General features: G+C 63.0%; 1 protein-coding gene across 1 annotated transcript; it reads right to left on the bottom strand.

The window, feature by feature from the left end:
• Positions 1–608: 608 nt before the first annotated feature.
• On the bottom strand, positions 609–3,298 carry TLX3 (T cell leukemia homeobox 3). Its single transcript, XM_042790197.1, has 3 exons — positions 2,840–3,298; positions 2,151–2,394; positions 609–1,642 (listed from the first exon to the last, which is right to left on the bottom strand). Exons 1-3 carry the CDS (start codon positions 3,258–3,260, stop codon positions 1,432–1,434), a joined length of 876 nt encoding a protein of 291 aa, XP_042646131.1. The 5' UTR covers positions 3,261–3,298; the 3' UTR covers positions 609–1,431.
• Positions 3,299–10,925: the final 7,627 nt, after the last annotated feature.

Below are 10,925 nucleotides of genomic sequence, written 5' to 3'. Positions count from 1 at the left end.
CCGGGGTCACGGCCGCGGCTGGGGGAGGCCCGCAGGAATCGTCGTTCGTTTCTAAAAATGTCATTTTTGCATCTTACCCCGCGGCTGCTCGAAGAGCCGTCACCCAGACCCGCAGAACAACGGGAATTCGTTCTTTAAAAAAAAAAAAAAAAAAAAACCACCCGCGTCGTTAAACGAACTCTGCCGCGGGAGAGCAGCAGGCAGCCGGCCCCTCGGCGGGCCACGGCCAACGGCCCCACGCCGGCCTGCTGCCCACGCGGGTGCGCGCAGCAAACGCGGAGAAAACGAAAACCGTTGGGCTCCTTCAGGGAGCCGCGTGGGTATCGCGGGTCGAGGGGGGGAAAAAAATTACCGGGGACCGGCGGAGCATGGCAGCGGGGAAGCGGCGAGCCCCACGCCGGCCGGCCCGGCCGCTCGCTCCCACGGTGGCCCCAAAGCAGGGGCTGGGCCGGGCCCCCCCCCCCGCCCCGGCGGAGCCCCCGGGAGCCCCCGCTCCCCGGCCGGCCCCTCACCCCCGGCTCCGCGGAAGGACGGCGGCGATCCCCCGGCTGCTGCCCGGCCCCGGGCTCGGCTCTTCCCCGGCGCGGCGGCAGGCAGGGAGCGGAGAGGCGTTTTTAAAGAAAACGTTTATTTACACGTCTCGGCAAGTACAAAGTATTATACATGGTCTGTGTCAACCCCAAATCTTCTTTATTATGAAACATAAGGCGCTTTCTCTAGAGCCGGTGGCGAAAGTAGAGGGTGCGGGTGCTGTTTCGGTGCGCTAAAGCTCATCGGCTGGAAAGGTGAGGACAAAACCGAGTGTGTGGTGCCTGAAAGGAGCCCTTATTACTACGGTGAATAAATTACAGCTGACATTAACTTCACCTGGGACATATGGAAGCTACCGCTTTTCAGCTTAATAGGGTTTCCTAAGCTAATGAGTCATCACCGGCTCCACTTAGTCCCCTTCGCTAAGTGATAGGTAGGTAATTTTTTTTTTTCTTTAGACTATCCTCAGAACAGGAAAAAAAAATAGCCTTTTGTTCCAAAGCCAACACAAAATACCTATGTTTAGATTTCGATATAAATAATCGAGGTTTTATATAACTCCATATTAATAGTGCCCAAAATCTCGATGCATAAATAAATTAAATTATTAACACTTCTTACAAAAAGTGACATATTTCCCTTCCTAGTGGAACATCGACACGAATATACAAGCGGAGCGCGGGGCCCCGCGACGGCAGCGCCCGGCGGCTCCGCTCCGCGCCAGCCTCGGGGAAGCGCCGGGGCTGCCCCGGCCCCGATCCCGATCCCGGTCCCGGTCCCGGCCCCGCGGGCGCCGCTCGCCGCCTCCGCGCCCGCCCCGTCTGGGGCGATCCGCGGCCCCGGGGGCAGCCACCGGCCGAGCTCCGCGGGCGAGTCCGCTGCGTGCCCGGGCTGCCGGGCTCAGACGAGGGAAGTGACCGGGGGGATCTTGGCGCTTTCCTCCTCCCAGGGCTGCAGGTTCTGCAGCGCGAACAGCGACGAGTTGTGCAGGCACAGCGGGTCGGGCTGGATCGACTCGTTCAGCGACTTCTGGAAGGCGTCGTGCTGCAGCTGCAGCATCAGCCGGCTCGCCTGCTGCCGCTCGGCCTCCCGCTCCTCCGCCGTCTGCCGCCTGCCGGGGGGGGGGGGGGGACACACACACGCTCAGCCCGGGGCTCCGCGGAACGGCCTGGGGCTCCGCGGGACCGCCCGGGGCTCCGCGGGACCGGGGCCGCGCACCGCCGGGCGCCCGGCAGCCGCTCTGCCCGGAACGGAGGGATCGGGGCGGCGGGAACCCCCCCCGCTTCGCGGCGATCCCCCGCTTCCGAACACTCCCCCGCTTTCCCAACATTCCCCCTTTTGGTTTTTGTTCCTTTTCGAATAATTCCCCGCTTTTTCGAATAATCCTTCGTTTTTACGAATAATCCCCCCCGTTTTCCGAATGGGGGACTATTAAAAAGATAAAAATAACTAACAGTAATAATAACGGGAAAACGATTATAATAATAAAACGTCACTCCCAGCCGATTCGCTGCCGGCAGCCGGCGAGGGGTGCGATCCCGGCCTGAGCCGGGGCTCCCTGGGGGCGGCGGGCGGGGAGCCCCGGCGGGACGGGGCGGCCCCGGGGGCGCGGAACTCACCGCCACTTGGTGCGCCGGTTCTGGAACCAGGTCTTCACCTGGGCGTCCGTCATCTTGAGGGACTTGGCGAGGGCAGCGCGCTCGGCCGAGGCCAGGTACTTCTGACGGTGGAAGCGCTTCTCCAGCTCGCAGATCTGCACCCGGGAGAAGGAGGTCCGCGGCTTCTTGCGCTTCGGCGGAGTCCGGTTCTGGTAGGGGTGCCCGATCCGCCTCGTCACCGTGAAGGGCGTCAGCGCCGCCGCCGCTGCCCGGGTGGGAAGCAGAGGGGTCAGCCCCCCGCCCGCACCGTGCCGGCCGCCCCCCCCCCCCCCCCCCCGGCGCCGCGGCTCTGCCCGACGGCCGCCCGCCGCCCCCGCGGAGGGACCGCGGCTCCCCGATGCCCCGATGCCCCGCTCCGCCGAAGGGGTGCGGAGGCGAGCGGGGCCCGGGGCCCCCCCCGGGGCGCCCCGCCGCCAGCCCCGCGCCGGGAGGAGAAGGGTTTTGCGGATGGCTGCGAGCGCGGGGGAGGGAACCATCCAGCGGGCCGCCTTTGCTTTTATTCTTATTACCGTTACTAGCATTATTTCGTTTTCTGGTTTTTGTTCGCCTTTCCGTTCGTTGCCGGGGGGGGGGGGTTGGTGCCTGCGGGGGGTGGGGTGGGGGGTCGCGGGGGCGCGGCGCGGCTCTCCCGCTCCGCCCCGGCGCCTTACCTGTGAACCGGTCCTTGACGAAGCGCCTGCTGCTCTCCATCCAGGGGAAGTTGAGGCTGCCCAGGCTGGGCACGGCGGGCATGGCCGGGATGGCGCTGGAGATGGGCGGCGGCACGGCCCCGGGGATGGGCCTGTGCGCCGGCACCCGGATCACGCCGGCCGGCGCCAGGCTGAGGTTCACACTGTAAGATCCCGAGTCCTCGAAGGGCGCGGCGATGGCGGGGAAGGGGGCCGGCAGGGCCGGGTAGGGCGCGCCGCCGCGGCCGCCGGGGCCGCCCAGGAAGGTCGCGCCGTCGGGGCCCCGGGGGGGCGGCGGGGGAGCGCTGTCCTGCTCGGGGCTGTTGAGGATCTGGTCGATGCCGAAGCTGATGGGCTCGTGCTGGTGCTGGTGCTGGCCCTGCGCGCCCGCCGGCGGATCCATCCTCCTCTTCCTCCTCCTCCTCCGCCGCCGCCGCCGCGCTCCCCTCCGCGCCCGCTATAAAGCCGCCGCCGCCGCCGCCGCCGCCGCCGCTCCGCCGCGCTCCGTGGGCCCGGCCGGCCCCGCCGCGCGCCGCGACGAAACTTTGCCGAGCGCGCGCGCCGCCCCGGCAGCCGCCCCGTCATCTCCTCGGGGCCGCCGCGCGCCCCGCGCCGCGTGCGCACCGCCCCCCCCCAACACACCCCCCCCCACACACACACCCCCCCACCCCTCCACCCCCCCCCCCCACGCCGCCATTGGCCGCCGCCGCCCGGCCTCTGTGCTCCCATTGGCTCCCGCCCGCTCCGCACCGGCCTCGCCGCCCGGGCGCGGGGGCCCGACGCCGCCGCCGCGGTGACATCACTGGGGCGCACGAACAATGGGGCCGCGCGGTGGCGGCGGGGGGGGGGGGGGCGCCGTCGGGGCCCGAGGAGGTGAGGGGCCGCCGCCCGCCCCCCCCCCCGCCCCCGCCCCAGCCCCCTCCCCCGCCGTGCGGGCGAGACCCGACGGCAGCGCGGAGCGGCCCCCGGGACCCCCCCGGGCCGAGATTCCGTTTGCGCTTCGTTTGCGCCCAGGCGGCGGGAGCCCGGCGCGGCCGCCGAGCTCGCTCGCAGACGCTCCCTCACGTCCAAATTGGACTAAAGGCGTTAAAAATTAAATAACGTTCAGCCGCATTTACTTAGTTTCCCTCTTATAAAGGGAAATGAAAACAGGGAATAGAATTTCCCTGTTAATAGAATGTAATGGCATTTGATCAGCACCTGGCAGGGCGATCCCGGGATGCCGGAGCGGTGACAGGAGGGACTTGATTAGTTTTTAAACCTTTAGGATTCAATTACCGCAACGCGCCGAATCGTTTCGGCGGCAGCGAGCGCGGCCCGACCCGCCGGGCCCCCGGCGCTGCCGCCCGGAGCCCGCCCGGCCCCGCTCCCCGCCGGCTCCTCGGCGACAAACGGGGGTGGAGGGGCCTTTCCCGCCTACCCCCCCCCCCCCCCCCGCCTCGCTTTCCCCCTCCCCACCCCGGGGCGCAGGGTCCGGCCGGGCCCCGACGGCCTCCGCGGAGCGGCCGGGTGAAGTTTCCCGGAGCGGCGGCCCCGACGGGACGGCCGGAGGGGGCAGCGGGGATGGTGGGGGGGGGTGTGGGTGTTTCCCTGCCCGGCGATCATTAACACGGCAATTAAACACCCACCACCACCCCCCCCGGGGGGGGGGGGGGACGGACACCGCGCGGTGCCACCGCCGGCCCCGGGTTGTGTCATCGGATTGTCCCCGCTCGGTGCGGCGGGTGCGAGCGGAGCTGCCGGCAGCCGCCGCTCCCCCGGAGCGGAGCTAATGGGATTGACACGATCCCGGCGAAACGGTGCGGAGCCGCCCAGAGGCACCGGGAAGGGCCGCGCGCGCCCAGACCGTGTCCCCGGGGCTCCGCATCGGCCGGCCCGGCGGGGAGGGCGGGGGGAAAGAGAGAAGGAGGGGGGGAAAAAGGGGAAAGAAAAAAAAAAAAAAAAAAAGGCAACCGGGGGAGGATAAATAAATAAATAAAGTGACACCCAGTCCTGAATCAGGGCAGGCTTTGTTAGAGAAAATTGCAGCTTGATCTGCATAATGGGAACTCGGGCTGCCCAAGGCTATCTTTTTATTGCATGTGTGTCTGCTGTTATCAATTTTGTGAACGATTTCACAGGGAGCCTGGCAGACTTGAGCTGGAATAATATGCAAAGATGAGCTTTGAATAATGAATGATGTGCTTTTAAACCAATTCCAAAGTGTCTGTGATAGTACAATATGAAAAGGGGTGGTAAGTAATAGTATATTTAAAAGGCGCTAGTATGTTTTTATTACTATATTTAAAAAGATATCTATATTATTTTTGTGAAATGGATAATATATCACAGAGTCTTTGATAATCAGCTAAACAATACATTTTTCTTTGGGAAAACTCTCCTGGTTTTACACAGTTAAATATAGAGTATCGGCGTACAGCTTTGTAACGCTCGGCTACCTTATTAAATATTAACTCTATTTTAATATTAGCTTTTAAATTTAATATGTTGACGTTCTGCAGTTTTACTTTAATTACGTTTTATAATTAATAACCCGGGACGTATGGTATCCTTAAATGCAGCTCTCCCGCAGCCGCCTCGTCTCCCTCGCCCCTCCGCGAGCCGGGGGCGCGCAGCCCCGCGCAGCCCCGCGCAGCCCCGCGCAGCTCCCGCGCAGCTCCCGCGTCACCGCTCCGGCCCCCAAACCCGCCTCCGCTTTGCCAAGTGCCGCGTTCCGTTGGAGCCGGGCCGGGCCGCGCTGTCGGGCTCCGTTCCCGTCCCCGTCCCCTCCCCGCAGCCCCCAAACCAACCCCTCCCCCCCCCCCCCCCCCCCCCCCCCGCCCCCGGCCGGCGCGGAGCCAGCGGAGCTGCGGCCCCGACGGCGCGGCCCCGCGAAGCCCAGCAGTGCCCGGCGCTGGGCGGGTGCCTGCTGGGGTGCCCACCCAAACCCAGGCTGCTCCGAGCCGTCGGGGAGCCACAGCCCCCCCCTGCTCAGGGCAGGGGAGGCAGCGGGACCCCCTGGGCGGGTACAGGGCACCCACACAATGTCCCCAGCGACCCAGGCAGCTCCCGGTCACAGGGGTGCAGCTGGGTGTAAAGAGCCCCACACCCGGCTGGGCCCCGGGGGTGGCGTGGAACAGCATGGCATGGCGTGGCATGGCACAGCCGTGGCATGGCACGGCACGGCACGGCACGGCACGGCAGGGCCAGCCTGCAGGGTTGCCTCTAACCCAGGCACAGGGGGGTTGAGCGGGTGCAGCGCAGCAGGACGGTGCCCACCGAGCAGGGGTGCACGCCCAGCACCCCAGGGCCAGGCAGGGGTGAGCAGCAGGGGGAGGCCGGGAAGGGAGAGCTCCCGGGAAGTGCAGGGAGGCTGATGGGGAGCGAGAGGTGAAACACTGTCATTCCCTGTAAAACCCAGAGAGCACCTGGTACCAGATGTAGTGCTGAGCCGTGGTGCCGGCGGGAAGGAGCTGGGGGCAGCCCCGCTGCGGCTGGGCCGGTGTCAGAGCGCCGCACCCAGCCACCCGCAAAGGCACGGGGGGACGTAGTTAAGAGGGGGAAAAAAAGTAATTAGCGCTGTATAAGAGGAGGGACCACCTCCCTGGCACCACTGGACAGAAGGGACCCCCCGCCCAGTTTGTCACTGGGAGTCACTGGGGGCAGAGACGCAGCATCTGCCTCACCTGAGCCCTGAAATCCAGAGCTGCTCCCAGGCCCAGCTGCCATGGGGGGCACACTGAGGGGGACACGGAGGGGGACACGGAGGGGGACACGCCACGGTCACTGGCTTTGGTTATGGTGTGTGCACACACTCCTCAGCCCCGGGAACGTCTCTGGGCTCAAAACAGCCCCCACATGCCTGTGCGGGCCCCCCCCCCCACGCTCGACAGCGGCTAATGCCACCGCTCAGCTTTTTAAAATTCCTCCTGCAGGATGAGATAATAAAACCACATGATGAAATACTCGGCGACCCAACCCCAAATGCTTCTGCCTTCCAAGAGCAAGGCAGCTCCAGCACCCCTCTCCCTCAGCAGCACTAGCCGTTCCTGTGCCCGTCCGTGGAGCGGGTTTGCTGGTGGTGACCCCGGCTGTGCCGCTGGCGCGTGGCCCCCCGTGCTGCAGACACCAACACGTGCCACATCCACGTCCGGGGCCTCGGGCTGCACCGCAAAGGGAAAGAAACGGAGCTGCAGCTCCAGCCGCAGCCAGTCCTGGAGAGCAGAGGAGGGATGGGGATGGTGCCTCTCCTCAGCCCGTCCCAGCGCCATGGAAATCCCCATCTGGAGGTGGTTGGCTGTGCTGGCATGATATTTAGTGCCCGGGAGTGGTGAGGACAGGGATGTGGCATGGGCTGGTGGGTCATGGCGTGCGGAGAGACTTCAGCTCCTTCCCACCTGGAGGTTCTCCAAGGATGAGCACACTACACGGGCGTGGGGACAAGTGGTCCCCGTTAGGATCAGACCCAGCACCGAGCAGCTGGAGACGGGAGAAGGACCATTCCCCATGGTGGCCTCAGGCATCCCTCCTGCCCCATCATCCTCCCACCACCTCGGGGCCAATGCCAGCTGGCACAACAGCAACCCAGAGCAGCCCACCAATTTAAATCCAGTTGCACCCCGAGAGGGTCCTGTGCCACCCGTGCCAGCCCCGGCACAGCACAGAATCCCCCAGGATTGGGCTCAGCCCCACGGGCCAGGGAGGTTGTGCAGCCCCGACTGGCACATGCAGCTCCACTGTAAAGTAACCTCGGTTAAACGTTTGCTGTCAAAATCTAGCATGGGCCAAACGATCCATTACACTTTTTTTTTTTTTTTTTTTAAATGTTTACCATTAATTATTTTTAAAATGAGGCGTTTTGTTTCTAAGGTGAGAGGGACAGGTCTCTGGGAATGAGACCAAGAGAACCCACTGCAGAGCTCCTCCAGTCTTTTCAAACCAGTAGGCAGCGTTTTATAATAATGGGCCGTTAATTGATGGTGCATTACTGCGCAGCTCCTACCGAGCTGCCTAGCGCAGCCGCCCGAGAGCAGGGGGCCGCAGCGTGATTGATGCTCTCGCAGGAAACCCAGGGCCAGGGAGGCCCGTTTGGAGGCACGAGGCGCTGCCAGCGGGGCTCCAGCAGCCGCTGCGAGGCTGCGCGGGGGCCGGGGGGCTGCTGCTAACACCCCCCCCCCCCCCCCGCACCCGCCGGCTGCGGTGCTGCGCCCGGCTGGAGAGGAGAAACCACCCCGGAGCCGCGCAGCCCTTCCACCGCACGAGCTTGAAGCAGCCGTGCATCCTGCGACCGCGTCCGGCGCAGCCGTAGGGGCAGCGGCGCAAGCGCTGTGAGAACAGCCTCCCCCGCCACGGTGGTGCCCACGGAGCTCGTCCCGGGAGGCGGCAGCGGCTAATTCGCCTGCCACGACGCTGTGGAGATACAGGCTCGGGGTCTTCGGCGAGCCCCGGTAGCTCAGGGGTTGTATCACACCCAAAACCGCTGAGCATGTGCTCCAGCCGCTGCTTAACTGCTGCGCTGGGGCTCTAGGCCGGCCAAGCGCTGGCCCTCGTACCGCCTCCAAGAGCTCCGCAGGGCATTAGCCGGCCCAGTACACCCCATTCAGCCGAGTTTCTGCGTTTCCACCTCCTCCCCTACCCCAACCCTCTGGCTGTGCACATCCTGGGCTGTGCCCCCCCCGCACGCTGCCCTGCACAGCTCGGGGACCAGCAGCTCCAGTTCCTCCAAAGGCTCCTTCCTTTGGGGCCTGGGACCAGCAGTGGTCGCAGGGACCCTCACCCGAGGTACTGCCTAACAGCTGGAAGCCCGTGCTTAGAGGAAAAGGAGTTTGACCGGCGTGTGACCCACAGCTTGGGGCTTCAGCAGCATCTTTATGCTGCCTCACTGGCTGTCGCACTGGCACAAATAAATCCTCTTTCTTTAAAGGACGCTAAACGCCACATCAGTGCTCTTGTATCAAACTCCTCTGCTGTCCTCACACCCTCCTTTAACACGCAGGAATTCACAGGTTGGGAGCTGGTCTCTAACGCAGGCAGCTGGAAGACACTTGAGCCCCAGCCTGCAGCCAGTGGCCACCTCGGGGCTACAAGAGGCACCGGTGGCTGCGGGGACGTGCCATCCCCTAAAGGCATCACCCACTGCTTCAGGTTTTTTTCTCTTCCCATAGAGTGACTGGGAATGGCGATATCTCCCTCCATGAGCAAGCAGCAGCAGATGCTGGGATGTTTCTGCTGTAGCTCCTGGCTTTGGCAGTGGATTTCCGAGTGGGCAAGGCCAATCCTGTTCTCCGCAGCCTTTTCTAGATGGATATTGCTGCATAAACCCAACATGTTTTTGCATATTTAGCACATCACCAATTACATACAACTCACGTGGAAGTCAGCACGACAGAGGTCACAGAGAGGTTGTTCTTCAGCCGTAGCCCTGGAATTAGCATCCTTGTGGGGCCGACGGGGTGATGCCAGTGCTCAGGCTGGAGAGGGACGCAGGCACTCTGTGTCCTGGCATGGGAAGGGCAAGGAGGAGGGGGCAGCCAAAAGCAGCTTCCGTGCAGCAAACTGCTGCCTGAGCGCCCTGCCTGAACCCAGCTGTGCCCCCCCAGGGACACACGGCGGGCAGGCACAAGTTGAGGTGTGCACACGGGAGGGTGACGCGCTCCTGACCCTTGCACCTTCTCCTGCAGGGCCCTGTGAGACACCGTGGGTCCTCCCCATCAGGGCCGAGCCCCCCTGGGTACAGGCCACCGTGGCCAACAGGCCCCAGGCCAAAGCACTGGCCTCGCTGCCACATCCCGGTGACGGGCAGGGACCTCGGGGTGTGCTGCCTGTGGCCATGCTCCCGCGGGCAGGCAGCTCGCTCCCCGGGGTCAGGCACTCAGCAATTGGTGCTCAGCAGGGCGGATCCGCAGTTTTGTCAGCCCACAGGGGTTCAGTCAGCTGCTCTTCTTCTGAGGCAAGAGCTCTGGTGCTGCGGAGTCTAAAGGTCATTCCCCTCTGCCCCTTCCTTTAGGCTCGGGAAGGCTGGAGCTCTCCTGGCTCCAGCTGGGGAGAGCTTCACCCCACGCAGGCAGAAGGGGGGGGCTGGGGGGAGCTGAGCTCTGCCCTCACCAGCCCTTTCCCCCTCAGCTGAGGCATGTTCCCCGTACCTCTCCGCGGAGGGGCTCGAGGCACCAGCCCCCTGAGCAGGGGCTGGCCGGCCGAACACGGACGCGCTAAACCTCCTTGTCCTCCGCGTCCCAGTGGGTGGAAACAGTTAAACCCTGATGGCAGAGCAAACAGTTAAAGGTAGCTCAAAGCCTCTGACGGATGAACCCAGTGCCCGAGTGGTTTCAATTCACATTTCAAAGCACATCTTCATGGGGTTGGTAACCTTAACTGTTATATTGAAAAAGCCAAAACTTTGTTTTAGTTCAGAATCTATGCATCGGTCCACGAACAGCTGCGACTAGAGGAGACGGGGAGGGGATGAGAGAAGCGCTGGGGAAGGAACCACGGCTGAAAGGGAAAAGAACAGAGAGGACGATGGGCAGATGGGGCTCAATTTCTTTCTGCCATCTCTGATAAAATCAGGCTGTAGTGAAGCCGACGGGGAACGTCCCAGTTCCGTGGACAAACCCTGAAAGACACAAGGAGAGCTGGTGTCCCCGCGCGAAGGAGAAGGCTGGGAGGTACCGCAGGTCTGTGTGCACACCCGGGAAAGCAGCCGGTGTTTCAACGTGGCTTCCTTCTCTCTTTCATTCTTATTTTATACACCAACACGCAGCTGCTGCCAGGTTTTTCTACTAAATACAACTTTTGTTGGGCAAATTACATTAGGATGGATGCTGCAGGTATCCATTAAGGTTGATTTATCGTGATACTGTTTGGATCTCACGCTTACAAATAACTTGTGTTATGGCTTTTGTTTGTTGAAATGTAACGTGCATATTTTATTATGCTTTCTGTAAACCTCAAAAAGAATGTTGTCAAAGAAGCGCCTCTTAACAGCAGTCTAAACTATGGTACATAAAACCTACGCTAACATTATTTTTTAATATGGCAAGGAAGCGTGTTATCCCTCTACAGTTTGAAAGGTTTGCTGTCATCATAAACT

This window comes from Tyto alba, unplaced genomic scaffold (assembly GCF_018691265.1).
Source record: "Tyto alba isolate M040663 unplaced genomic scaffold, T.alba_DEE_v4.0 Super-Scaffold_17, whole genome shotgun sequence".
In the NCBI taxonomy this organism is placed as follows: domain Eukaryota; kingdom Metazoa; phylum Chordata; class Aves; order Strigiformes; family Tytonidae; genus Tyto; species Tyto alba.
The sequence above is the reverse complement of the archived record's forward strand: the minus strand, read 5'-3'. Positions and strand labels throughout refer to the sequence as shown.

Coding starts and splice junctions, on each gene's coding strand:
- TLX3 (XM_042790197.1), bottom strand. CDS start 3,260: ATGGATCCGCCGGCGGGCGCGCAGGGCCAGCACCAGCACCAGCACGAG. Junction 2,395..2,839: donor CGTCAAGGACCGGTTCACAG/GTAAGGCGCCGG, acceptor CCACCCGGGCAG/CGGCGGCGGCGCTGACGCCC. Junction 1,643..2,150: donor AACCGGCGCACCAAGTGGCG/GTGAGTTCCGCG, acceptor CCCCCCCGGCAG/GCGGCAGACGGCGGAGGAGC.